This window comes from Desarmillaria tabescens, assembly GCF_030435595.1.
Source record: "Desarmillaria tabescens strain CCBAS 213 chromosome Unknown EV420scaffold_16, whole genome shotgun sequence".
In the NCBI taxonomy this organism is placed as follows: Eukaryota; Fungi; Basidiomycota; class Agaricomycetes; order Agaricales; family Physalacriaceae; genus Desarmillaria; species Desarmillaria tabescens.
Window position 1 is genome coordinate 638,799 of NW_026848315.1, and position 26,568 is coordinate 665,366.

The 26,568-nt window shown below is 47.5% G+C and overlaps 10 protein-coding genes across 10 annotated transcripts; 7 read left to right on the forward strand and 3 right to left on the reverse strand.

The window, feature by feature from the left end:
- Positions 1-226: 226 nt before the first annotated feature.
- On the forward strand, positions 227-1,390 carry EV420DRAFT_1642620 (terpenoid synthase; the record flags this gene model as incomplete). Its single annotated transcript, XM_060477394.1, has 4 exons — positions 227-549; positions 604-660; positions 715-1,003; positions 1,055-1,390. The coding sequence occupies 4 exons, from the start codon at positions 227-229 to the stop codon at positions 1,388-1,390; spliced, it is 1,005 nt and encodes a 334-aa protein (XP_060331157.1).
- Positions 1,391-2,904: 1,514 nt separating this feature from the next.
- On the reverse strand, positions 2,905-5,400 carry EV420DRAFT_1679294 (cytochrome P450; the record flags this gene model as incomplete). The annotated part of the gene is made up of 15 exons (XM_060479194.1): positions 2,905-3,244; positions 3,295-3,307; positions 3,363-3,397; positions 3,455-3,559; positions 3,610-3,776; positions 3,841-4,021; positions 4,074-4,140; positions 4,191-4,414; positions 4,463-4,535; positions 4,583-4,688; positions 4,736-4,833; positions 4,883-5,015; positions 5,073-5,132; positions 5,187-5,224; positions 5,277-5,400. Coding segments are annotated over 15 exons (1,590 nt in total), but the record flags the coding sequence as incomplete, so codon positions are not given.
- A 714-nt stretch (positions 5,401-6,114) lies between these two features.
- Positions 6,115-7,052, reverse strand: EV420DRAFT_1541177 (histone H2B). The gene is made up of 4 exons (XM_060473106.1): positions 6,814-7,052; positions 6,649-6,753; positions 6,469-6,593; positions 6,115-6,419 (listed from the first exon to the last, which is right to left on the reverse strand). The coding sequence occupies exons 1-4, from the start codon at positions 6,995-6,997 to the stop codon at positions 6,396-6,398; spliced, it is 438 nt and encodes a 145-aa protein (XP_060331159.1). The 5' UTR covers positions 6,998-7,052; the 3' UTR covers positions 6,115-6,395.
- A 126-nt stretch (positions 7,053-7,178) lies between these two features.
- On the forward strand, positions 7,179-7,929 carry EV420DRAFT_1541179 (histone 2A). The gene is made up of 3 exons (XM_060473107.1): positions 7,179-7,451; positions 7,508-7,637; positions 7,690-7,929. The coding sequence occupies exons 1-3, from the start codon at positions 7,289-7,291 to the stop codon at positions 7,802-7,804; spliced, it is 408 nt and encodes a 135-aa protein (XP_060331160.1). The 5' UTR covers positions 7,179-7,288; the 3' UTR covers positions 7,805-7,929.
- An 809-nt stretch (positions 7,930-8,738) lies between these two features.
- EV420DRAFT_338284 (quinate permease) lies at positions 8,739-11,161 on the forward strand. Its single transcript, XM_060481764.1, has 10 exons — positions 8,739-9,133; positions 9,186-9,302; positions 9,354-9,432; positions 9,489-9,662; positions 9,717-10,033; positions 10,089-10,162; positions 10,214-10,396; positions 10,443-10,581; positions 10,637-10,739; positions 10,791-11,161. Exons 1-10 carry the CDS (start codon positions 8,898-8,900, stop codon positions 10,986-10,988), a joined length of 1,620 nt encoding a protein of 539 aa, XP_060331161.1. The 5' UTR covers positions 8,739-8,897; the 3' UTR covers positions 10,989-11,161.
- A 2,575-nt stretch (positions 11,162-13,736) lies between these two features.
- EV420DRAFT_1620557 (uncharacterized protein) lies at positions 13,737-15,085 on the reverse strand (the record flags this gene model as incomplete). Its single annotated transcript, XM_060475583.1, has 7 exons — positions 13,737-13,975; positions 14,030-14,330; positions 14,376-14,593; positions 14,647-14,749; positions 14,798-14,871; positions 14,921-14,959; positions 15,007-15,085. The coding sequence occupies 7 exons, from the start codon at positions 15,083-15,085 to the stop codon at positions 13,737-13,739; spliced, it is 1,053 nt and encodes a 350-aa protein (XP_060331162.1).
- Positions 15,086-15,189: 104 nt separating this feature from the next.
- On the forward strand, positions 15,190-17,241 carry EV420DRAFT_1541205 (uncharacterized protein). Its single transcript, XM_060473108.1, has 11 exons — positions 15,190-15,420; positions 15,472-15,533; positions 15,588-15,656; positions 15,709-15,847; positions 15,899-15,988; positions 16,037-16,341; positions 16,391-16,459; positions 16,511-16,550; positions 16,604-16,660; positions 16,713-16,823; positions 16,883-17,241. The coding sequence occupies exons 1-11, from the start codon at positions 15,282-15,284 to the stop codon at positions 17,134-17,136; spliced, it is 1,335 nt and encodes a 444-aa protein (XP_060331163.1). The 5' UTR covers positions 15,190-15,281; the 3' UTR covers positions 17,137-17,241.
- EV420DRAFT_1541209 (pyridoxal phosphate-dependent transferase) lies at positions 17,242-19,523 on the forward strand. The gene is made up of 4 exons (XM_060473109.1): positions 17,242-17,476; positions 17,526-18,262; positions 18,316-18,672; positions 18,723-19,523. The coding sequence occupies exons 1-4, from the start codon at positions 17,276-17,278 to the stop codon at positions 19,300-19,302; spliced, it is 1,875 nt and encodes a 624-aa protein (XP_060331164.1). The 5' UTR covers positions 17,242-17,275; the 3' UTR covers positions 19,303-19,523.
- An 848-nt stretch (positions 19,524-20,371) lies between these two features.
- Positions 20,372-24,098, forward strand: EV420DRAFT_1541213 (HECT-like ubiquitin-conjugating enzyme-binding-domain-containing protein). The gene is made up of 8 exons (XM_060473110.1): positions 20,372-20,695; positions 20,745-21,803; positions 21,852-22,254; positions 22,305-22,909; positions 23,242-23,378; positions 23,428-23,545; positions 23,599-23,738; positions 23,797-24,098. Exons 1-8 carry the CDS (start codon positions 20,495-20,497, stop codon positions 23,957-23,959), a joined length of 2,826 nt encoding a protein of 941 aa, XP_060331165.1. The 5' UTR covers positions 20,372-20,494; the 3' UTR covers positions 23,960-24,098.
- A 31-nt stretch (positions 24,099-24,129) lies between these two features.
- EV420DRAFT_1642629 (uncharacterized protein) lies at positions 24,130-24,852 on the forward strand (the record flags this gene model as incomplete). Its single annotated transcript, XM_060477395.1, has 2 exons — positions 24,130-24,618; positions 24,832-24,852. The coding sequence occupies 2 exons, from the start codon at positions 24,130-24,132 to the stop codon at positions 24,850-24,852; spliced, it is 510 nt and encodes a 169-aa protein (XP_060331166.1).
- Positions 24,853-26,568: the final 1,716 nt, after the last annotated feature.

The following is a 26,568-nucleotide window of genomic DNA, read 5'->3' on the forward strand; positions in this document are numbered from 1 at the left end:
TTTGCCTGGATTTGCGTTGCTGTGTGATTATTTCCTGATAAGAGTCTTGAAGTAATGCTGAGATGTCGACGCATAGTCAGCACTTATTAGTTCTATGTATGCCGATACACACACAGGTCAAACACATTTTCGAGTATACTCAACACTCCGATGATAATTCAGCTCGGCGCTTCCCTTCCGCTCAATAAAAGGGTGCGTAAGGATATACGATTCACCCTGCCTCTCGATGAATTCCCAGACCTTCATCCTTCCAGATCTACTCGCCAATTGGCCTTTTAGGTGCTTCCATAACCCCCTCTCAGACGAAGTTGTGCCAGCCAGCGCGGCCTGGATAGAGGGTTACAATATTTTTGATGAAAGAGCCCAAAAGGCTTTCAACCGCTGCAATTTCGGATTGTTCACTTCGTTGGCGTACCCCAATGCTTCTGCCGCGCATTTTCGCACCTGCGCAGATCTCATGAATTTCTTTTTCGTCTTTGACGAGCTAAGCGACGAAGCCGACGGCCCCACTGTACGGAAACAGGCTGCCGATATTATGTATGCTTTGAGGTAAAGTCTCTGTTTACGCCTTCCATCAGGGAGTAACATGTTGACGACAATCAGGAATCCATACGCACCTCCACCTCCGGGCGAGACCATTCTTGGCGAAATGGCAAGATGGTAAGATCATTTCATGGGTGGTCGTTAATGAAAATCTGATCGTAGTACCCCCAGTTTCTGGCGTAAAGGCTTACAGGAAGCACACATCAGCCCAACCTCAGGCCGACGTTTCATCGCGAACTTTGACGAATACACTCATGCCGTTTGCCGACAGGCAGAGGATCGAGATTGTGGTCGAACTCGTAATCTCAGTGATTACCTTGAACTCCGTCGAGGCACAATCGGTGTACGGCCTTCCTTTGACTTCTTCATCCTAACGGATGACGTGCCCGATGAGGTCGTTAAGCACCCACAAGTAGAAAAACTGGTGCAAGCGGCGATTGATATGACAATTATAGCCAACGTGAGCACGTCCCATCTGTCTGGCGGCGCCACTTATCCGTCCATGTTATAGGACGTTTATTCGTACAACGTGGAGCAGTCTCGGGGAGACGATGCGCATAATATTGTAGCAGTGACAATGATGGACAAAGGACTTGACATTCAAGGCGCAATGGACTATGTTGGGAGGAGGTACCATCAGATTGCTCGGACGTTCATTGACGACATGAAACATGTTCCTACTTTTCCGGGTCAGATAGGGAGAATATTGCGCGAGTATGTGTTCGGGTTGGGGATATGGGTGACGACAAACATAGAATGGTCGTTTGCAGGGGAAAGATATTTTGGGAACGCTGGACCAAGTATTAAGGTCCACAGAAGGGTCGAGTTGCTGCCGAAACGGAGATAGACGGTATTTAATACACTAACCTGGTCTTTTCAAATAATACACACATAGTAGAGTGATCTCTAGATGACCGGGGAATTTGCTCCTTAATGGGGACGGCCCGCGTAACTTGGGGCCCCGTCCAACATCGAAAGATTTCCCTGAAGGCTTTTCACGTATTGGGTGTTTACCTTGAAAAAAAAATCAATGAGGTTACCCCAGTGAAAAGACTCGGCCTCGGTCGACGCCTAGTAGTATACAGGAAACCCCAGCTGGGAGATGCCATCAAGCGGTTCGCCAGGTCGCTTACAGCGCTCAGTTATGAGTGTCGTGAGGACCAGACCTTGTTGCGATCATGCCGTTTTGACATAGACCATCGTCTATCAGCTAGCAACGGAACATAACGAAGGCGTCAAGACCCTTGAGCTCAAGTGCCACTGCACTCAAAATCTGATTTCAGTGATCGAGGCGTGACAGATAGATACCCGACCTTACTATCCTGGACCTATATGTAAGTGTTCAAACAATCCAGATCCCGGGTGAGACTGACTGCGCACTCACATAATAGACGCCACCTTTTCAAGTCTAATCTCGGTCAAGACTCATGTTAACGATGGCAGCACTGAGCGGCAGCTCCGGAAACCCCCGAGCACATCAATCAATCATTAGAAATAAACAAGAGAAAACACAGTTCCACTACGGTTTCGCTAGGTTCGTTCCAAGCCCCTTCTCTGATTGGCTGATATTGTTTGCGACGCTTTGTTATTTGGTTTTATTGTGGTCTCGGCAAGCAGCATCAGTGAAGGGGCTTGTTGCTAAGTCCGTCCGAATTGCAAGACGGCAGTGCGCGTCTGGAAGTTTATTCATCATACCTTACTCTACCTGTGTGCACTATTTTGTCCCCACTCTATGCCTTCAAATCTCCAAATTGCGGCCTTTAAGTCTGCTCTCTTCCTTTTGTGTACTTCTGGCAAAGAAACCCTCACAGCTCAGTAAGTACAGCTGCCGGTAGGCTGCGACGCGTTCAGTCTACTGTCTTATGTATTGTCATTGACATGCACTCCTTTTTTATTCAGAATTTCCCTGCATCGCACATGAACTCGACGCGCCTTTGTCGCACTGTGACCCTTGCATGCCATGCCAACATCTTTTCCTCCCACGACGGGCGAAACAGCTGGTATATCCTTTTTCAATGTTGACTGATTGGAATGAACTACAGGTCATGCATGCTCGCGCGAAGGCGATCGATGCAATAGCGGTCAATGAGGACGGACAGAGTTGCGATTGCCCGTGACAAGGTGTGACTGCGTGTCTCATATTCTGCAATCTATGAAGTTTGCTTCGAGTATAGTGCACTGGGGCTCTTAAATAATCCATGGTTGACATTACAGTCTTTCGCTATTTAAATGCCATTTTTTCCGATTTTTTTGACTCACCTCCATTACAATTAGTTCGTACTTCTTGATGCCGTCGTTGAATGTGACAGCACTCGGCAATTGGTTTAAAGTGCACTCCCGGAATTTTGAGCAAAAATTAGCAACCTATGCAATGTATTGGATTATTAGCTACATCTTACTCCGCTCTATCTAATTGTCAAGTTGTGTTGCCAGCGCAGGAAACATCGATGAACGTCTTGATATATTTCCGGACTTTGAAGCAAGCCCCTCATGTAAGAAGCCGGCTCGACGGCACGTGAGGGGCTTGATCCGAACCTATTTCGCCGCGGAGATACGCAGAGGCAGTTGAACAATCCCATCCACAGTTGGAGACATGATCAATGTCCCTCCTTCCCTCCTTATCTTGTGTACAACGGAAGAATCGACCGAAAAATTGAAATTATTGATCAGTTCAATGAGAATGGTTTGGTATTCCAACAACCTGCCGAATGATTTTTGAATTCAAGTTTGCGAAGAGAAGATGCAACATACGCGAATCTCCAACCTGAAAAGTTTCATGTTGCTATCAGTTTCAATGTAAAGATGTCTAATGTGCCCACCCATACAAGATCTTACTCCAGATCCAAAAGACATTCTGTCGGAAGTTAAACTTCACTACACCATCACAATGAAGGACAGTAAGAAATCTCACAAGTTTCCATACAGACCCAAGGGAGTATCTGTTTTCACCATCGAGTCATCGAGCCACCGCTCGGGGATGAATGAATGGCTATCATCACCAAATATAGACGTGTTTCTGGACCCATAAGCCCAAACATATGTCTAGTAGATTAAACCAGCACCTACCTATTATAGCCGGCTATAGACACAAAAACAGACGTCCCCTTGGCCACGGGTACCTCATTGATGACTTGACCGGACCGAGTGGTAATTGGAGTAGATATAGGGATGATATCATCTTTGGCCGCCTGTCGAAGTACATAATAGATCGAAGGATGTAATCGCAGGGATTCCTGTTGAGTCCGGATCAGTAGAATTAGAGTGTGTAGATCATGAAGATCGTCTGGCCTTCATGACAGCGTGGGTGTATGGCATGTCTTCAAGGGCTCCCGGAGTAAATTGGCTACCTCCATTTGCCGTTATCATTCCTCGAATTTCATTTCGAAGCTTTGCTTGTACATCAGGATGCCGGGAGAGTTCAAACAAAGTCCACGTAAGGGTACTAGCGGTAGTTTCTAGCCCTGCGGCGATTACGACCCTGTTGAAGAACGTTAATCTTACTTTGGAAGGGAAAATAGTGAAACTCTGACTGCATAGAGGCCATCATTTCTTCATCGTCGAGCTTTGGACCACCTTCGAGATCCGTGTTCGCTTTAACTGTCTATAGATGAATGTTCAGGGTCTTCTTTAAATGGTGCCAAACGTACCAAGAAGGGACAGAATATCTCGACCACCATTACCGATACGTAACGCAGAAGACTTCGTTCGCAGCAATTCTTCAGATACTTGGGTGGCTATATGCTTCGTTTCTCGCGCTTGATCGAACGAGGCGGAATGATTGAAGATGAAAGATACTACCGGGACAGGGAGGTATTGGAGCATATTCTGTTTGAATATGGTCCACTTGGAAGGATTTCCAAACGACTTAGAACTAGTCCATGGTTAGAACAAGATAATGTTTTGGGAAACGATGACTCACAAAGTACTCGCGTACGCTTGCCGTAAGGCATTGTCTTTCTCTTCAAGCGCATGAAACCTGTACCCAAAGGCGGCTGGAGAAAGACATCAGTGCGTATACAGTGGTCATTCGGAGACTCACCCAGGCCGATTGTATCTATTGTTGTACGACACATCCACGAGTACACGTCCACAACGGCAGAACCCTGATTTTGTAGAGGGTCGAGTTGATTCCATTTTGAACATAACTACCAGGGCGTGAGTTGTTATTAAATATGAACATCCTGTTAGCTACCAGTTCCGCAGCTTCAATGATAATGGGAAACAGGGCCCTCGTTTCTGCGGAGCCAAAAGCCGGTGACATCACCTTCCGTTGGCGTCTGTGGTCTTCCGCTAAGTTACGGTCAATTGGTGTACTGATTATTCCGATAGCGATACGGACCCTCTGCCCAAGGCATCCCTTTCCCTAGTAATAGACGCGCTAGCTCTCGTCGCATCTTTTGTTTCTGGTAAGTGTATCCGGAATGGTGGACATGGTGTATGGCCTTTGGGTCAGAAAGGAACAGGCAATCTTCCTCGAAAGCACAACAAAGATAAATTCCGGAACTTGATAATGAGCGTGTGAGATTTACCCCGATTGCGCCTTTAATTCGCAGTACGTGTCCAAATTTCTGCTGCCAGGCAAAATCTGCCTATTAAACGTCAATGAATAATTTCAAAGCCTCGTCGCATATGAAAGTCCGTACCTCTGCAGCCTCTCCTTGGTAGAATTGGCCCAGATTACCTACGGAATCGTTATGCGTTGGGGCAGAACAATTTCGCTTATTTGCACTAACCCAGGAGAAAAGATTGTGGCTGAGGTCCAGGAAGTTGATTGAGTGATATTCTTTTCCACCGCCGATAGAGACAAAGGCATGCCAAAGCCGCGGCGAATAGAGCAAGACAGGGCAGCGAATGGTTTGACGGCACTGGGCCTGACGTTGCCATAGTGGGGGATTGAGCGAGACCGTGCACGCACGCATCCGAACGAAGACATCACCAAGCCTTATATACAACCACGCGATTACTGATCGGAGAGAATTCCGAGGAACTTGAGAAAAAAGAAGAGCGTCGTCAAATTTTTTGGCGGGACTATTGGCGGCGTCCGAGGAGATGCTCTCCCGCACATGTGACCCTGAATAGCTACCGACCTCTTTCCGTCGCTGAACGAAGTAGAAAATGCCACAACGTGCAAGCAGAGTATCTGAAGTAGTTCTGTTTAGCGCGGACCCAAGCCTCAGATGAAGATCTGGAGTCGCCGCATGTAATCGACGATTTGCACCGCGAGCAGTAACGTACACCTGAGGGCCAGTCTAGCTCGAGTAGAGTCGGCTATTAATCATATATCCTGTCGGGACATCGGTCATCGACTTACCCGGAAAATACCCAAGGCTTGCCACATTAATAACGGGCAATATCTTAACCTTGCCATTTACCCGAGTCGGAGTAGAATCAGCGAGAATGTAACAATGATGACCAATCAGTGCAGCCATGTCTTCAGCGAGAAGACGCCGAACTTGAGCTTGCGGCATCATGGGATGAATAATTCATCTGATCAAGCTCAAGGTTCAATGGCCTCGTGATACTCTGTAATTTCTCTTAGTCCAAGGAACTTGAACGTCGTTTCATGAGAATGCCAATACAGCAGCGTTATGAAGAACTAACGTACAATTGACGCCTACAACTTGCTCTCAAATCTAGTATGTAGACCAGACGCCGAGTCAAACCTGAGGATCTCATATCATTCAAGCGAACACGCATGCAGACCCTCGAACGAAGTGGTGGACTAAAAACACCACACAATGCAGGGTTATGAATAATGGGTTGCCATGATTTGAATAATTAAAAAATACACTGGTGGTACAAAACCTGAGATCTGACACCGAAAGATAAAAGAGATAGAACAATGCGACCACCTATTTGGCGCCCGCTGATGAGAACTGAAAAAACGTAAGCCTGAGACAAAGTTTGGCTGACAAAAAAGCACACCTTTGTCACTGACTTAGTGCCTTCAGATATAGCGTGTTTGGCCAACTCTCCGGGGAGGATAAGTCGCACAGAGGTCTGGATCTCGCGTGAGGAGATGGTTGACTTTTTAGAATAGGCAGCGAGTTCTAGGAAACGCGTGTGGTGAGTGGCAGGTAGCTTGAAACCAGCGAAGGACCGTACTCGATGCCTCCGTTGCTACACGTTCAAAGATATCGTTGACGAAGCTGTTGAGAATGGCCATAGCCTTGTTGGAGATACCCGTATCAGGGTGAACTTGCTTAAGGACTGCAATACAAACCAATTATCAGCGACCACGCTCAGATGGATGAGAGAGCATCAACGAACCTTTATAGATATAGGACGAGTATGTCTCCTTTCTGCTCTTTCTGCGTTTCTTCTTGTCCCCATCACCAGAAGATGCTGGCTTGGAAGTCTTCTTGGCGGCTTTGGAACCTTCAGTCTTCGCTGGAGCCTTGGAGGCAGTAGAAGCAGGGGCCTTGCCGGCAGTAGAGGCTGGTTTGGGTGCCATTGGGAATAGAATGCAAAGGTAAAGGGCGAAGTAGGTGGCGGTTGAAGAGCAAGAGACGGAATGCGCGCAAACGATGTGCCGTGTTGTTTATATATCTTTGCCAAGCAAGGCACGTGACTCTGAGAACGCGTCAACAACTCGACGCGTTTTTTGTTGATCGATTCGGCACCTGTCAGGGTATAAATAGGGCTCCGCAGGGTTGCCTCCGTTCCATTATCACCCGCCCTCAACCTTTCACGCAGTAGTGCCACGTACCTCTAATCAAGTGTCAATCACTTTGCTCTCTTCATCATGTCTGGAAAATCTGGAAAATCAAAGTCTGGCAAGGCCTCCAGCGGCGACGCCAAGGTGCAGACGCGTTCGTCTAGGGCTGGTCTTCAGTTCCCTGTCGGACGTATTCATCGTTTGTTGAGGAAGGGCAACTATGCTCAACGTGTGGGTGCTGGGGCTCCTGGTTAGTCTTGCTGACATCTGTTGTGCTTGATCTTCGTTAACTAATCACTTGCACAGTGTACCTCGCTGCCGTCCTTGAATATCTTGCAGCCGAAATTCTCGAGTTGGCTGGAAATGCCGCTCGTGATAACAAAAAGGCCCGAATCGTGCCCAGGCATTTGCAGCTTGCTATCCGCAACGATGAGGAGTACGTTTTTCACTCGGTTCTGCCAACGGAATGTTAATGCCACTATCCTTAGACTGGGAAAACTCCTTGGTGATGTCATAATATCCCAGGGTGGCGTTGTCCCTCACATCGAGGCATCGCTACTACCTGTCAAGTCCAACAAATCCAACACAAGTCAAGAGGTTTAGATTTGAGTCAGGTTTATGTTATCTGTACTTGTATTAGTATTGTTCTCTAGGTTATTTGTATCATGATGTATCTTATCTCCCATTACTTTATCTATAGATCCGGGCGACTGGAACTTTCTGCAAAAGCCTGGAGTGATACCTATTTCATCTGATGCGCATGGAACGAGTGTCCCAACTCCTGTCCACTTCAATTTTTATACCTTTCGCCACTGGGCAATCAGTTACAGACTGAAGGTCGGGGTATTTGCGGTTCAGTGAGCTTTGGAACCTAGGGCCTCACATGTGTTGTTCAGCATCGTCATCGGGCCTGAAATGTCTTAGTAGCCAAGAGTTTGCGTGGAAAAACCGTGTGCCGTAGCGCTTTGGACTGGTTCCCCCGATTAACCAACGTGACCACACCTACACAGCTCTACAGTGTACACAGGCACCATACAGTGCCCGCTTATACCGGAGTATCCGCTCGTTGCAGTTCGATCTTGCCTCTCTAGGTTAGTATTACCCCACAATTTTGTACCTTGCTAACGATTATATGACAAGTGTATGGAGATTCTGTTCGCGTTCAGAAATTTGTACGTTTATCCTGGCCAGTAGATCGGAACATTACTGTTTTGGTATAGATGTGCACGCCAATGTTGATGCGTTGATTTGCATTAATGGACTGGCACGCGAGCTCAATGAAATCCCTACGTCTTCTTGGAAATTTACCGCCATCCTAGGCACTCTCGCGGATTTGTTGACCATCCCAACATCGGATAAGAGTTTTTCACAGGGGTAAAATAGACCAGGCCCGCCTGACCCGTGTGTTGCTCACGAGCAGACAGGTATGTACTATCAGCGGATAGATCGGTCAATGGTATCCATCCTCTCATTGGCCACTGGCTCTATAGGACAGCGGAAGTCTCCTTTTTCTAGATCGATCAGGCAAATCCCATCAAATTTTTTCAGATCACCTGCCCCCTAGATTTTAAAACATTTCTCCGGAAAAGCTGCTTCCCGCACGACGAACCCCGTAGTGGGGCATCGTACCTGGTTCCTATATAACGCCCTGGTTTTTTTGCATTGATTCCCCGCCCTCTGCCTACTCTCTCCCACCATGGCAAAGCTCGCTCGTGTTGAAGACAGACCTACCCCTCCAGAAGTATACGGCTGGCGGGTTTATATGAATGGCTTCATTGCTACCTTCGCCGCTGTTATGATTGGATACGACTCTGCCTTCATTGGCACTTCCATTTCTCTCGCCAGTTTCAAGAGTGAATTCGACCTCACCAAAAAAACGACGAGCGAGTTCAACCTCATCTCGGCAAACATCGTGTCCTTGTATCAGGCAGGGTTCGTCTATTCAACTTTGTTTTCGTCTGCTCTTGCTGACTCGAATCTACAGCTGCTTCTTTGGCGCAATTTTCGGCTATCCCATTGGCTACTATTTGGGACGCAGATGGGGTCTTTTCTTCGCTGGTTTTGTATTCTGTGTCGGTGCCGCCATGCAGACTGCCGCTTCGTGCGTTTTTTCCCCATTCTCCTTTTGAGCTTTTTTTACGATTCATCACAGGTCTAGCACGGGTCTTGGCATCATATACGCGGGACGGGTTATTGTCGGCCTAGCAATTGGCACAGCATCGAACTTAGCCGTATGTGTTTTATTCCAGAAAATTTCACCACAATCTCATCTCCTAACTATCATTAGCCCATTTACGTTGCTGAAATCGCGCCTCCCGCCATCCGTGGCCGACTCATTGGCCTATATGAGCTTTGCTGGCAAATCGGTGGGACAGTTGGATTCTGGATCAACTATGGTGTTACGCGCCACATAGCTGCAGGCCACACACAATGGCTTATCGCCTTCGCCGTTCAGCTTGTTGTGAGTCGGTACCTGTTCCTGTTATTCGACCTCTGATCAAAAATTTCCCTTTAGCCGGGAGGCCTCCTTTTCCTTGGTGCTCCGTTCTTGACAGAGTCTCCTCGTTGGCTTGTCTCTCGCGACCGCAACGACGAGGCGCTCGAAAGGCTTGCATGGCTCAGGCACCTTTCTCCTTCGCACCCTTATGTCGCTGAAGAGTTCGTCGCGATTGAAGAGACCATCAAGCATGAACGGAGCCTGGCAGGTGCCGGCTTCCTTGGTCCCCTCAAGACAGTCTTCGAGAGTAAGAAGCTGCTCTACAGACTATTCCTTGGGGCCAGCTTGTTCGCCTGGCAGAATGCCACAGGTATCAACGCGATCAATTACTATTCGTGAGCACTGTTTCTCGACGCTGTTCCCTGATGTTTTTTTTATTTTGCCCCCTAGGCCTACGATCTTCAAGTCTATCGGTGTCACTGGTCAGAATGCTTCACTTCTCACCACTGGGGTCTATGGTATCAGTGAGGAAATTTCGCTCCTCCTGACTTCTAACATTGACGGCCTTGTACTAGTCAAATTGGTCGGCGCTCTTCTGTGGCTGCTATATGTTGTCGATTACTTTGGTCGGCGGCGGATCCTCTTGATTGGTTCTCTTGGTGGTGCCATCAGCATGTACTATATTGGCGCCTACATCGCCATTGTCAAACCCGCAGAGCATCCCACATCGACCCTCACTGCTGGAGGCAAGAGTGCTAGTATGTGTCTGCTGCTCTTTTCCCATGAAGTTACTCATTTGTGCAGTCGCTTTCTTCTACATCTGGACTGCTTTCTACTCTCCGTCATGGAATGGGACGCCATGGGTCGTTGGTGCTGAGTTCTTCCCTCAACATGTCAGGACATTCACTCAAGCCTGCATGGCTGCAAGTAACTGGCTGTTTGCGTGAGTATTCTCTCTCAATTTGTTCGTCATTCAAGTGTAACATCGCTTCGCCTAGCTTCCTCATCGCCCGCTTCACGCCTCAGATGTTTACGGCAATGGGATACGGCGTATATATCTTCTTTGCGAGCCTGATGATCCTTTCCATCTTCTACGTTTACGTACGTCTCCATTTCTCCAGTCCGGTATCCATGGTCTCATGCGCATCCTAGTTCCTCCTTCCTGAGACAAAACAAATACCCTTAGAGCACATGGAGGATCTCTTCGCTCCCGGAGTCAAGCCTTGGCGCGCCCACGATATCGTCATGGCCAAGATCAGAAATGAGAATGGGATGTGTGCGTCGGGCAATAATTCATCGGAGTATGTAGCGGACGAGAAGGTCGATCAGGAACAAGTTGAGACTGTTTAATGTCTCCATACCCGGATCTATTAATGAGATTTATACAAGTAGTTTAAGTACCCCAATCTCTGTAACGCGTTTGTTAATGTCACTTTCATGGATGTACGAATATATGCAGCACATTATTAATACTATGGCTCTTTACCGAAGCTTTTTCTCTGCTCCTGTTCCAAACCCTCCGACCTTGACTGATCTTGGTACATAACTGTAACACTATGATGGCTGAAGTAATCGAAAGGACAGATCAAAAGGACAAGAAACAGGACATCTTGATCTCTAGATCTGAACCAGTCCTTCCTTGTAGTTACGAACCAAGCGAGCGAGATTCTCCTCGTTAGAGGACTTGGTTACTAGGCTACAGGATCTCACAAATGGAGAGAAATTTGGGGACATATCGATGGCTTCTAACCAGTGTATACGCGCTGATGGAAGTTAAAAGAGTAACACAGATGCCGGTGTTTGCCGCCGAATAGTACGTGAGAAAAAAATCTCGAATACTCATTCTTTCCGTTCTTCATGATCACATACCGCTGCCACTCATAGCTCGCAGAGACATTCTGTGAATTTCAAGTCTAACTTAATCGATACCTACAGTGAGACCCTTTCAACGACTGCATCGTTTATGGTGCTCTCGGGTTTGTCATGGCGGTTTTGCTTCAGGGTTGACTAGTCGACTGCCGGTGCATTTTGAAAGGCGCAAGCCGAAAAAAAAAAACAGGGGATGATGTGATCAACTGCTTATCCTGTGATGCCAATCCCAGATTTTCACGCCAGGCAGTTGCTGCTTCCAGGATGATACAGCTGAAGCCTGGAATATGAACAGAGACAAGGTGCCTTGTCATTCACGATTCACTAGTGACGGAGTTGAGACTAATGCTCTGATCTGGGTGGTTCATTCATAATTGTCGTCATGATGGTCCGGAAGTTGTAAGGTTTCCCTTGCAAGGTCATGGCATTTGCGCAGCGCGCGCTTATTTAACAATGCATCTGGCATCTGTTGTCCTCCCGGTCTCGTATCACTCCATTGATAAAGCAATGTCTAACATGGGCTCTGATGCTACCATCAGACATCAACACCTCTACGTCTTGTTAGATAACTGACGGGAAGAATCTCGAGCCCCATGGGGGATCCTGGTTGACGGAACTCGGAAACGTATGGTCATTCATCTGACAGTTGTCTCGGCTGTTGCTGGAACCATACCCGATAGCATTAACGTGTTGAACTGCCTTAGAAGAAAACCGAGCCAGATGAGCACTTGAACCTGTGTCCCTCGTCTCAAAAATTGTCTTGACCGACGGCCTTGAGTTCTTCCATCAGCATGTCAGGACCTTTACACAGGTTGGTACGTTTACAAGCAATTGGAGATCCGTTATTTATGTGAAGGGACTTTCTTCCATTCTGTATCTCGTATCTGATCGTCCGACTCAGCCTGCTCATTTCCTGGTTGACCTCATATTGTGTACAACCTTTCTTCGCGGTTTTGACGACAACATTTCTATCAGTTCCTTCCTGAGACCGAACAGGACCTCTTAGAACCATGGGGAAAACCTTTTCGTTCCCATAGTGAGCACATGGTATTGTAATAGCAAAAACCGGGTACAGGTGACCATATCATTACGCCAGCTTTGACGAGAAGGCGGACAGCTTGGCGGGATTGAAGATGTCGTTGTTCGAAAATGGGAGTAATATTGTGACAGTCGATTTACGTATCCTGTAGATGTATACTACTAGGACCGCTCTATATAATCTTTCTGGAGAGTCTCATTTTCCTTACGCTACGAAGACTTGTGCGAGCGGAAATTGAGTACGGTGGGAACTCGGTGATACGATCAAACGGTGACAGTTATACTCAAGCTTGACCCTTCCGGCCGGGAAACTTGACTAAGCATGAGGGAAACACGAGTTCGTCATCTTCATTCTTCCTCCCACAATCAGACTCAGAGCTGCATCGCTCGTTCCACACAGGACTTCGGTCTGATTTCACGAGCAAACAGAGTCTGAAAGTCTTTACGCCCGTTCTACTTGGATGATCATCCAGAGATACCCCAAGCCAGTTTTCGTGTGCGATGCCCGATGATATGAGGGACACGAAGGACAGCCTGGCTTGGAAAGCGACGCAGAGACGGGGCACGTCTATGCAATCTCATTCAGCGAATCCTGAAGACTATCGGTGCTCAAGGCGTCAGCGCGCTTCGCGGGTACTTTGCTATGTCAAATTTCTTAGTTGTCCATGGACAGCTCTCGTTTACGTCGACCCCTCCTTTGGTTATCACTCCTATACTGCTATTCGTGACAGTTTTTGGCCAACGAAACCTGCGATTCGAAGGACAAATGCTCAGTTTGTTCTTCGAACAATCTAAAATGGGGTCATCCAGCGTCATGGATGGCAAATCGTTTATCTAGACCCGAAAGAATCGTACAGGTTACTTTCGTTTGGGGAGGGGGTCGATTTAGCATACGAGGATCTATCTTCGGGATATCGCTTGGACGTCATGCGGACATCGCTTGACATGCAATTGCAGCATGTGCAATACTTTACCGGGTCGTCGGGACGTTACATTGCACGCAGTTCGGTTCAGACTGTTCTGAGTCTGACGGCACCCAATTTTTCTGTCATTGTACTCTCTTCGGAGAGTTTGATTTAAGTCGTACCAGTAAAAGCATTCACAGGTCTGTTTCTTGCGGTGATTGTAGTCTTGCAGCACAGTTCTGATGTATTTTCCATCCAGTTTTTCGAGTTAATTTGTAAAACATATCTATACGTCAATTCGTTCACGAAGTAGATTTACAGAAACTGTCCGCATTTTTGCCGATTTCTCGGCGGAGGGGACGAGGTAGCCCTGAAGAGATGGGATAAGCTTCTTTCTTTGTATAGGTTCGGTATTCGAGGACGGAACCGGCGCGGGTATGACTTGAACGATACTCTGCGTCTCAATGCCGTGCACCTCTATCGTGCCATTGGGTAGTAGAGACGTGATGTAAGGGTAATCGTAGCCTGAATACTTATTTTTAGTCATAGATCGTGCAGCATTGACGAAAGTTCACTCACACACTGACTTCGGATGTTGTGACCACTCTAGTGTTCCGCGGACTGGATCTCCGTTGGATGTTATGAATAGTCCTAAGGTACTCATTCCCGTGTATGAGAGGATGAGGTATTCATTGGTGTCAATCACAGTGATTGAAGGTTTAATAGGAAGCTGTGAGGGATCCGGAACTTGACAAATAGGTATGATGCCGAACATAGAGGCATTTTGGAGGTCGACGATTTGGTACTGTGTTTTTCCGGCAATACAGAGGGATTGACCTGTACGTCGGGCAAGGGAGGCACCTTCGGGAAGAGGAATTTCCTGATGAAGGGTTAAGGAGCACATGGATGACACAAAAGGATTTACCTTAATGTATAGTAGTTTGTCGCGTAAAGCATACATTAAGAGGCTACTTCTTTTGATGACCGTGAACTCGACAGGTTCCAAGAGATGCGTCGGCGTAGATGGCGAGGCTGCAGGACGGCTGAGATGCTGATGATCTACAGCAAATGTAACGACGTGTCGAATAGGTTTGATGGCAATAGCATCGAGTGAAGGAATGGTGAAGAAATGGATTTGATTATCTGTAGATGATGTTAACCGGTCATCATTGGAAGCATTGAATTCTGTTCTGCACCAGAAAGAATGAGGGCTCGCGATAAACAGGGCAGAAGGACTATTTCGTCGACGGCTTTGTTGTTTGGAAGTGTCTGCCTCGAGAGCACTTTATAGGACTCGAACTGGACGTTCGGTCAGGCCAAGTTTGTGTTTATGATCTCTTTACAGACCTTGTTGGGATCATCGGCCTGCAGAGCGAACCGAACAAGTTCCCCGTTTGCGAAACCGACGTATATCTCAGACCCTAGAGCATCATTAGCGAACAGGACCCAGAAAATAGAAAGGATCCATGCCTAGAGCTTGAGCACATCGCACTTCCGACGTAGCAAAACCTAAACCTCGTTCAGCTGCAGGAGCGGTACAACTAGGACGAAGATACCCGACTCGAAGGCGCCTGTGATGAGATTTTGAAACTGATACGGGGGAACGTCCACTGGATTTGTCGGCGTTGAAGTCATAATACGTGAATATAGCTGAAGTATTCCAGCTCAGCGTCGAGCGCGATGCCGTGAGTACCAGCTGTCAGTGAGATGATGGTAATGACGAAAGTCGATCGCGCGCCAAGCCTTAGCTTGTTTCTTTCCACTCTCGCCTTGGCATGGTTGCTGACGACCTCAACTTTTATACAACACTGCACTGAATGGTACTCACCTGATGGCAGCCATGGCGCAGAATAGGCGAATGTCAGAATCATATCCTGGATCTTGGATCACGGCAGAACCTACAGCTATCGCAAATACCCCGGCCGATTCGCAGGAATGGGTCAATCATTGGCGCAGTATCTATGCTAGAGGTATATTTTATCTTTGATTTCATTTGGCGATACTCACTGACAATCTCGCAGACCTTATCGACTCCCGGATCGTCACTGTGGATGCCCAAACCAGCGTCGAGGAGGCATGCGAGGTGCGGGTGTCTATCTAGCATGCTGATAACCGCTGATTTCAACGTTTTTCGCAGACCCTTCTTACTGAAGACATACTATGCTTGACTGTCATGTCTAGTGACGCGACCATCGGACTGTTCGATGTTAGTCTCAAAATTTCGGACCCGCTTTCATTCCTCTGAATATGCATGACAGTTTTCGGATGTTAATGCGTTCTTGACTCTGGCGGCCACGCGACACACCTTACCACCAGATGATTCAAGGGAGAATCGTCGCGTTCAAGAAATCGTTGCGGCTGCCCGAACAGGCCATGTACCCGTTCAGCTTGTCAGCAGTAAGTTATCATTTCGGATGTCTCGTTCATTTGTTATATTTGTTACCCCAGATCTATCTGAGAAGAATCCTCTCGTTGTTTTACCTTACGATGCCACGATTATATCTTTGTTGCAGCATTTTTCTCATGGAACACATAAAGGTTTGTACCGTTCCGTCAAAGCTATGATGCCTTGCTAAGCGAATTTAGTTCTTGTACAGAAAGCGGAATCTACAAATGATTACTTGGGCATAGTCTCCGATCGACGACTCCTAGCCTGGTTTTCTTCGTATGCCTCAGAGAATCCTTCTCTTAGGAACTTCCTTTCTAATCCTCTCCATGCGTTTTCCCTCCCTTCTCTTAATTTGTATTCTTCCGTTGTTGCAGCTACCTCGACGGCTAGTGTCTTGGACGCTATGAGATTAATGAGTGAAGAAGGCGTTAGCAGTGTTGCCGTTGTTGATGACGAGTCTGCGGTACTCCTCAGCGCCGTGAGCGTAACAGACATCGGAAAGGTATAATGGTATCTTTGTCTTTCGATCCCCCCTTTGAACATGTTATAAGATTGTCGTTCCATCGGAAAGCAAACATATCTTGTCGACTCCTTTGCACCAATTAATTGCCCAGATCAAGGTGCGCATAATTCCCCGTAGATCCATTACCCATGATGACGTTGGAAATCAGGATCCTGACGGGTCTGAAGATGGTGCAGACAAGTATCCAGGTCAGGCTACGATGCTTTTGACTCATACACACTAGTATTGACTCGTTATACAGTATATTCCGTTCTTCCCACCAATAGTATGCTGTATACGATGCAAAAGCTACTAGCTAGTGAGTGATAATCCCTTTGTTGGCTTTCTACTAGCTAAGTCCACCCATGCAGCCAACGCACACAGGTTATTCGTGACGCAGGACAATTCATCGGGCACATCCTCTCCTCTAGCATCCTATATCACCTCTGGAAATCTTTCTGGCATTGTCTCAATTGTTGATAGTACGTTGTCTCTTCAATATGAGAATTTCTTTTTCACACAAGAATGTGTGCTTTTCCAGTTTTGTCAATCTTTGGTCGTATGGCTAATATCGAAGACGTCGATCCGAAGCGAATGCAGCGCCACCGGCGCGCATCGTCTTCAGCCTCTTCTCACTCATCCCTGTCGGATGAATTGTCTCGCTCGAGGCCTAGTAGTCGGACAAGTGTCCGGCGAAGCATGAGTCTCCGAAACCCGAAAGCAATGAACCGGGATTCGCGAGCTTCCTTCTCCAGCGTGGAGTCAGCCTCTCATGCGATAGAAAGGAACGCGTAGGAGATTTTTCTTGGGAAGTCCAATTGGTTGTATTATACATGTAGTGACATTCGTTGCTGGTTAATTAAATATTAAATGAATGCGTCGATCATCGCTCCATGTCGGCCGATCAAGCATATTCTTTTTTTCTTGAACCACCATGTCAACGACGACGACCGTCGTGGCAAACACCGCAGAAGTCGCTCTAGGCCTTTCTGTACCTCCTTTCACGCCACATGCCATTTCTGTTTCTTTACCTACATGGCGAGACAATGTTGGATATGAGGAGGGCGAAAAACGAGTCGTAGACCAGATGGTCTCTGGATACCCTAGATTTTTCGTTCACTTGAGTATCAGAAAGGTGTGTAGCGTGGCTTACCTGTCCCTTTATTGCCACTTATTATACACAGCTCGCTGGCATATGCGAACGCAAATTTGGCGCCGCTGGTGAATCATGCATGCTTTTCCCTACACATAAAACGGCAGAACATTGTCGCGCCTTCATCCAGGCACGTTCGGCTCTCGAGGGATCTCCCGTATCTGCTCGGTTGATTCAGTTCATGATATGTCCAGAAGACAACATCGATGCAGAACCCACCGGAAAATGTGCTGATCTTCACATCGTGCTCTACCCATCCTCCGCTGGACCCTTGGCCAAACAGTTTTGGCAGCACACAGGCTTGGGTATTTCCAGCCGATTGGCTGATTACTGTCTCTCCATTCTCCCAGCGACGTCGCCAGAGCGCGCATCCTCGCCTACCTTGACTCGACCTGGGAAAGCCATGAACAGACACTATTCTGCCAAAGGGTTTTCCAAGCCCAAGGCCCCTCAAGTGGAGAACCTGAGCCAGGATCACAGCGTATACTTGGAAGAAAGATATGGACGCAATCTTCCTTTTGCATATGCCGCATCAGCGAAGAGGGCCCTTCGGAGGCGGATATCTGGTGTCCTCCGAGATGCACCTTCCGATCATCACGATGAACCAACTGCTGGACAGGAAAACCTCATTTTTGGACCTAGCGCACGAGGAGTATCAGAGGTTACAGAAGGAGACGTATTCTTGTATCCTACAGGCATGTCTGCCATTTGGAATGCACATATGCTAGCTCTAGCGGTTAGACCAAACGCTAAGAGTGTCTGCTTCGGGTAAGTGTACGTTCGGTCGATTTCACGTACCAGCTAACATGTCGACCCTATAGGTTCCCTTATGCCGATACCCTTAAAGTCCTAGAAAAATGGGGCCCCGGATGTCACTTCTTTGGCCACGGACTCAACTCAGATTTAGATGCCCTTGAGGCCATTCTAGAGGAAGAAGCGAATCGTGATCCCTCCAAGCCTCCTGTTCTATCACTCTTCACAGAATTTCCATCCAATCCGCTACTTCGCTCAGCCGACCTACCGCGAATCCACGCGTTAGCCAACAAGTACGACTTCTTGGTCGTCGTTGACGAGACGATCGGCAATTTCATGAACGTGGAAGTCCTCACCTACGCAGACATCGTCGTCAGTAGTTTGACCAAAATCTTCAGCGGCGCTGCGAATGTGATGGGTGGAAGGTAAGAGAGAGCCTTCAGATCAGATTTGTCCAGACTGATGTCCTTTTTAGTCTCACATTAAATCCGCGCGGACGTCATTACGCTGCCCTCAAAGCATATCTAGATGCCACCTACGAAGATATCTACTTCGAGCAAGACGCTGTGTTTTTGGAACGCAATTCGCGCGACTCCTTGAGAAGAATCAGGGTTATTGATGAAAACACAGAAGCTGTGTGCGATTTTCTTCGCGCACGATCCATCGCAGGTGGTGCCCCAGAAGGCACATGCGTTGTGAAGGAGGTTTATTATCCCAAGTACATCACTCGCGAGCAGTATGACAAGTGTCGTATCAAGGGCGACCAACCTGGCGGCTATGGAGGGCTTTTTTCTGTGACGTTCACAACACTAGAAGCGTCTCGGGCTTTTTTTGACACGCTGCCATTCTACAAGGGTCCAAGCCTGGGAACAAACTTTACGCTGGCCAGTCCCTACGTGGTTCTAGCTCACTATGCCGAGTTGGATTGGGTGGAGGAGTATGGCGTGGATCCTGGCCTGGTCAGGATTAGCGTGGGACTAGAGGATAAGCAACACCTGCTTGAGTCGATTGGCAAGGCCTTGAAGGCAGCCGAGGAGACTTTGAAGTCTACATGATGATGATGACGATTTTGGTTGCATTTACTGATTTACATGATCCTCCAACAGGACATATTTTATTTAGACATTTAGGCATTGTATCCAACTACAACACAACCCGTATGTATCAATAACCAACGTTCAATATATACTGAAAAAATACGAAAGAGTAATCTCAATGAAGGCGGCGCTCGTGCTGATTAATCCGGTGACGTACTGCTAAGATAATATTCTTAAACGGTTCTCTTGTCAAGTAGCTAGTCTGCACATTAATCTGAGTAGACAACTACGGGAATTGCCGATCGACACAACGTGCTGAAGGCGTTCATTGCCTAACTTGGATAAGGACCTGGCTTGACAAGAAAACAGAATGAAACCCCACGTCAGGTCGTTGATCATATTAATCAAACGTTGTTTCAATGTTCTCACAATACTAGATGTCTCGTTAATAACTCAAGGTATCAGAGGGTATCAGTTCTGCTTGTGGGACCGCAGTGAGCTTCCACGCGGCGGTCCTCTGCGGAATCTCGTTGTCCGATCACGCCAACTGTGCAGTGGGGCTCGGAAGGGCTCGGAGTTGCCGAGAATGCCGGTTTTGTGAAAGTCCCTTCTCGATCCTTCTACTGAATCAATTCGATTCAAATACATACGGTCATCACATCCAGCGCTACTATTAGCAGCGATGAGAGTCGCGATTCTCCGGTATCCGCTGCTTTTGTCAGGCCTAGCTAGAAAGCTCCCGAAGTGAGGCCAAAGGTTTGCAATTACTTTTTTCATTGATCGATAGGCGCGCCTTGGTAGGCCAACAAGAAAGAAGAACCAGGTAAAACAGATGACTGCTCGGAGTTCAAAAGTCCGATCATAGCAACGGTATGGGCATCTCCCACCGTGATCTAGGTTAGCATTAGGTGAGAGACCAGTACCAGGCAATTTCTCCTTCTTAGGTGTTCCGAAGTTGGAATCTGGGAACTTGCGCTTTGTCATGAGCATTCGAACGTTGGAGGATCAGCACGGGTAATTAGTAGCTGGTTGTACACTCTATGACTTCACTTTCAGGAGCTACTTATTTATTTATATATAATTGATCAAGAGAAAATTTTTTTTTTGAATTTGAAATCGAAATCGATCTTATATGGACAGGAGTCGGGTTAGGGTTACTCGTGGATAGTCTAGACCCATCACTCTATACCTTGTTGTGTCGTCTACCTCGATGGCTACGCTTACTAGGGTCCGTGAGCGTGTGCAACCGCAAAGACCTCTCGTCGATACTGAGATACCTATGCCATTTCCGAGAGAATTGCTCCAGAGGGAGGAGCACACAGTCCAGGAAGGAAGATCGTCCGTTGAAGAGGTTGAGGAAAGAGCGTCCCGTGTGTCTGAGTCGTCGGATGGCCACCAGAGTGGGACCGTCGTGCGTCGTCTTCCTTTTTATCTAGGCATCTAGGGCTTATTTTTCTCAGGAGCTGATGCCGTCCATTGCTCTCGTCGAGAGATCATGCCTAATGACCCTCAATAATCTGCTTTCTGTGCCAACCAGGTGGAATCCAATCGTTCCAGATCGCCGTCACTCAATGCCATCCACGCCGCATACGTCTGTGACCCAGGGTGACGCTGAATCATCATCCTTGGCGTTACAGACGTTGGTGTCGAACCTGCGGAACAGAGACGCTGGTGACATGATGGTTGAGGTGGCCCATACAGACGTTGATTTAATTAGTGAGCTCAAGACTCGGGTGGAAGGTATATCAACTTCCCTTGATTCCAGCGACGCGCAGTTGGCCACGACTCTAGTTTCTCTCCTGTCCCATCTCAACCGTCTCGGTTCTCTTCATTCTCCCCCATCGCAAAGTCGTATTACTCCTTCAAATTCTTGGCATTCTACCGAACCTGCGGATATATTCGATACCCTGACGAGGCAGCTCAGCGACCTTCAAATTGAACGGCAGAGGGACGTCATACCCACTGGATCTCCTCCCGTTCTTGCTGTAGAGAGAGCTTTACTCTGGTCTAGAATCGACGAAGAGCTGGAAAGCGTGGTGACGATGTGCAAGGAGCGCACGATGGTCGATCACCTCCCTCCTCAATACGATCCTGCGGATTATCAGTACGACCTGCCACCAGAATACGAATACGGTCCACGAACATCCATCGATGATTCCAAACAGCGACCGTATTCTATGCATTCACCCACGACCCCCACGACTCCAATGAATGAAAAGATGAGGTTGGATTTTGAGGCGGTTACGATGGCAATTGACCGGCTTTACATGGTGGCTCCACAGTTGCACAACCAGCGTGTCGAGCTTAAATCCAGCAAAGTGGCACAGATGGAGAAGGCTAGGAAAGAGGGCTCTTCGGTTTCACGAGGAAAGCAGAAACAAGGAGATATCCGCGAGCTGGAGGGTATCTTTGAGATGCTTGGGAAGGCAACGCAACGATCAATGAAGGATCAGTCTGTCATTATAGAGGGTGGAATGAAGAGCCGTTTCGAGAAGGCTCGGTTGCGTGATCAGGCCAAGGTAGGGATCGTCAAGTCAATGTATATCCAATACTTACGATATCGACAGCGTGAAGCTTTTGTAGAGCATCTCGCAGAACATTCCAATGCTGGTCGCTTACATTCCCAAGATGCTGTTCTCCAACCAAAGACAAAAGATCCCAATGCCATGCTCACACTTCCAGAATTCATACGAGAAGCTGTCCCAGAATCAATGCGTACTCAAGACCCGACAGCACTCCTTACCCTTCCAGAATTTGTCAAGGAAGCGCCTCCACCTCACATTGTCCCTCCGCCATTGACAGCTTCTACATCACTACCTCCCGCAAGTTTCGGACGATTCAAATCGAAGAAGAAGAACAGAGATCGAAGCATGTCTGCACCTTCGTTATCGTGGCTGCGAAGCTCGTCATCGCGTTCTGCAAGTGCTGAAGCCAGATCAAAGGAAGCATCAAGGTCATCAACTCCCCGGCGTAAGTAATTTGCACTCATAGTTACTATATAGGCTAATCTTTCGAATCAGTAGAGTTCGAAGTCAACTATATCGCAGAGAACCATGAGACCCTGCAACATGTCCTAGTCTTTCTCTCCGTGACAGGCGCTGTCCCTGGCGTAGACATCGAAGCAGAGGTTATACCTTCTTTACCCGACAAACACCTTGGCGGCGGTGACCATCTTGTCGTGAAAAGCGGACCGTACACCTCTTTGCCGCTGAAACTTCCCGGACTTGTTCTACCTGGAAAGAAAGAGATCAAAGTGCAAGGCGGACATTACGAAATCAAACTTGCCACGTTGAACACCTTCACTCCTTCTCTACAACCGACACCTCTCCTCGACGCATCCCAACTATCAGCATCCAGCCCGACCAGTTTCATATGTGCATCATGTTCGCTTCCCTTAATCCAATCCTCCCGTATAACCCAGTATCGCGATTTACCCTCGGAGCATTGGCAGGAGCTTGTGGATGCGTGGATGTGTCATTCCGACCAGAAACTTCATGAGCACATAGCAAAAAATGGAAGAGGGTTCTGGCCTGAGTGCGGCCAAGCACTCGTCGGAGGCAGCTACATTCTTTTTGAAGAGTCTGCCATGTCAAAGACGAACCTATACCCCGCTGACACGGCAAAGGTGTGTGTACACATTTATAACACTTATTTGGATTGGACGATCAAGAAGACCGACGTTGGATATATCTACCAACGGTCGATCGCTTGGCGATCAAACCGCTTCTTCCGGCGTGCGAATGAAGCCCTTGGAGGTTTCGTTCGTGCACAAAGAGGTCGCGTTTGATTGCCGAGCACGACTTTATCGGTTGATACAAAGCGTCCTAGATAAATATCCTCTCTTTTAAACAACTCTCTTGTTCCTCAGGTCCACGTCTCGGGAGCTACTTCTGAGAGGACATTTCTTTATTCCTTTTACGTGGTACGATTAGACTGCTGATGCACCTCTGCTTTTAGAGAGCCGATGATTGGCAACCTGTTCGGTGTCTCTGTGGTGCTGTCGTCGGACGATGTCAAGAGCACCGATCTAATTCTGTTTCTTTGGTTTATCGTATGTTGAAGTACGCTATACGGCCCGTCAGTCCGACCACTGAGTATGTGCATTCTTATTGTTGGGTTGTCGTTGCGTCTGATTTGCGGCAGGCCTGTCAAACTGCCCTTGTCTGCTTTCATTGTAGAGGATATGCAAGAGTTTGTGCAGGCTCATGCTTCGTATCGATTCATCGTTTTGGATGAAGAAGACGAACGTCCTCGTATCCTGGTGAGCTGATTAAGTCTCTTACTTGCGGACTTGCTCACTCTTTTCATTCTTAGATGTGGTTATTCAAACCTAGTATCCAACTAGCATATGCCATCCGAAGTCAGTACGCGCTCCCGAAAACTGCCTCGATACAGGCCGCGAAAGTGCTATTCAAACTTTTGGGACCCACCGAAGAAACGTCTAATCTCAAAAGGTTTGGATTTTTCGTGCTACTTCCTCCTACAGCATCACTTCTGACATGACATCTTTAGTATCTTGGACAAGTACCCAGGTTTTCCGCAAGCGGAGTACCTCTTCTATCCCATGAATATCTGCAGGCGGTTGGCTGGACTGCTCCGGGAGAGCAATTTATCTTATCCTGAAAGTATGCGGACGATGACGGGGTTGGACGTTGGATGGTTGCATAGGGCATAATGCATGGCATATCTCACTCATCTGTATTCATTCGTTAAGGTGTACTGACTCTCTTTTGGATATTCAGCAATGTTGTTTAGATCTAATTATTGTTGGCGTAATAGCATAATTATTATCATCAGTCTTATCTAAAGAGGCCGGCTTGTTCCCGACCACTCCCATCACTCAAGATGGCCACTATACATCTGGGTATCGCCTTGTTCTGGATCCATGGTGATTCAAAAGACAAGGAATCTTACTTCCATTGGGCTGTGGTGGCAACGGAAACCAGTTGGACCAACGGGGATGGTATTCAGACGTACGACATCGCTCCCACTCTGGATCGAAAATGGGAACAACGCGTCCGATGCAGGGACCTAGCTGAGGATCACACCTTCTGCGGCATCGTAGAGTTCGCCACTACGAATCTTCCTGCAGACGACGTGGATGAATTCATACGTGACCGTCCATCTGAGGACGACGGTTGGCGAATCCAGGGTCCCCTGCGATGGTCCAGTCCCTCTTGGGCATTAAAGATCATGTGTGATCTGAATGACGCTGAAGTTTGGGATATTCCAGCTGAGATTGGAAGGGATGGATTGTTCGATGTCGTAGTCGGAAAGGGTTTCGTAATGCTCGAGATCGTTGAGGACGTGGAAGATTTCCCTGTTCTTTCTCTCGTAAGTTTTGGTTATCTGTATGTAATACATCTCATGGTTTCTTCAGCTTTGAATATCTGAACTGCCTATTCAAACTACCGGCTCGAACATAACGAAATTGTAACATGCTACGTAAAGGCATTCTTCCATTGGACGGTTTTTGGTGCTAAAAGTTGACATATGAAGTAAGCTGTCGACATTTTAATCCACATCAGAATACTGATATGGCTCTAGGACGTGGTTACGATCAAATAAATAAGTTCCCGAGGGACAAAAGCTCAAGCACGTATCAGGTTTCGGATGAACGCTACCGTAACGCAGTATTCCTACTGTATACAGGGCATGTGCAAACAAACGCTTTGACTGAGAACGGGCCCCGTAAATTACAAGTTATCGTTGCGCCTCGACCCCGAAGGATCACTGTAGCATATTTACGTACTTGTAAAGCTTTGGGGATATACTCATTACGCCTGAAGTGGCCTGGGCGTTGAACATCAGAAGGTAACTTAGTCTCGTATTCGACCAACCCTCTCTCCTCTATTCAAGCTTCAACGTCGAATTAACAAAACTCGTATTCCGGGACTATAAAAACAATTGATTTCACGTCTAAACTACTTTACTACGTATACTTCACAACGGCCTTGCGACCAAGAGAGCAACAGAGCGATGAGACAAAACCCCAAGCCCGACGATACTGTATGTATACAGATACACATATTGGAAAAAAAAACCCAACGTCGCGAACCCAACGAAAGGTCAGCGCCGTCGGTTAGAGGTCATATAATAAATGAACGTGACAAATGCAATAACGATAAACGAATGTGCGTAGTGGGCAGGCGGATGCTAGGAGTGATGAATGCGGCGGAGAGAGGAAAAGGGGATGAATGCGAGTGGGTAGGGGTGAACGATGCGAGTATGTACAAATCTAAAGCGAGCCGACGGTAGCCACGTTTTTTTTTTTTGTCTGATCACGGTGGCAGTGAACGTCAGTGCACAACACCAGCAGTCTAGTAGTCGTGCAAGCAATAGTAGGAAGGGGGAGGTTGGGTATGCATTCGAGAGGAAATCTGAAAGAAAGAATTAGCGAGGTGAAAGCCAACAAAACCACAAACATACTCACAAGACCAACAATTACACCAGAAAAAGCATCAAGGATCATCAAAAAGAAACCTATACACGGCAGAGAAGATCTCGCAAAAAAAAGAGGAATGAACGTAGAGGGTAGGGTTTGTGGATAACGCAATGAGAATGTAAATAACAAGAAATGGTGGTACATGCAAAGTCCATGCCCCACACTTTCCCTTCTAAAGAAGAGTTCGTGAGATGGCGGGAAAGGGCAGGAGTGGGGGTTATGCAAGCGTGGCCGATACTCGATACAATGCGGAGATGAGAAAAGAAACAGAGATGGGTGAATGGAAACAATAAAAATGTCGTCGACGTGAAGAGGGCTGAGGAGATCCCGGGCATCTTTAAGTCGGGAAGAAGGGAGGCAATGAAGCGAGGTGCCGGGTTATATGGAGAAGTATAGATACTAAAAGGATGCGATGATAGGATGAAGTGAATAGATAATAGGAGAGGGGATTACTGTAAATGATAATGCTTGACATCCAATCAAAGGCGAGGTAGGGCGTAGCACTACATCGAGTAGGCGTCGTCCTCCAGCTGCGAGTATTGAGTGAAAGGCAGAAGCCAGTTCGGACCTTCGATCCTTGGTCGCCATGGGCGTCCGTCAATCCAATGCAAGAGGGAGCACGAGAACAAGGACAACATTGCGTTGTCCCAGGGAATGCGAACGTACTGTGCGTTCGCAGGCGTCGGTCGGACATTCCTCCCTTCGTCTCAACGTCATAGACATAAAGAAGGAGCCGACTCCTTTTAGATGCATTTGTACACCTGGTAGGCCGACATGGCTACCAGGAAACCGAATAATTTGTTTGATTTGCGATGAAGATGCGATGCCGAAAACAGTAT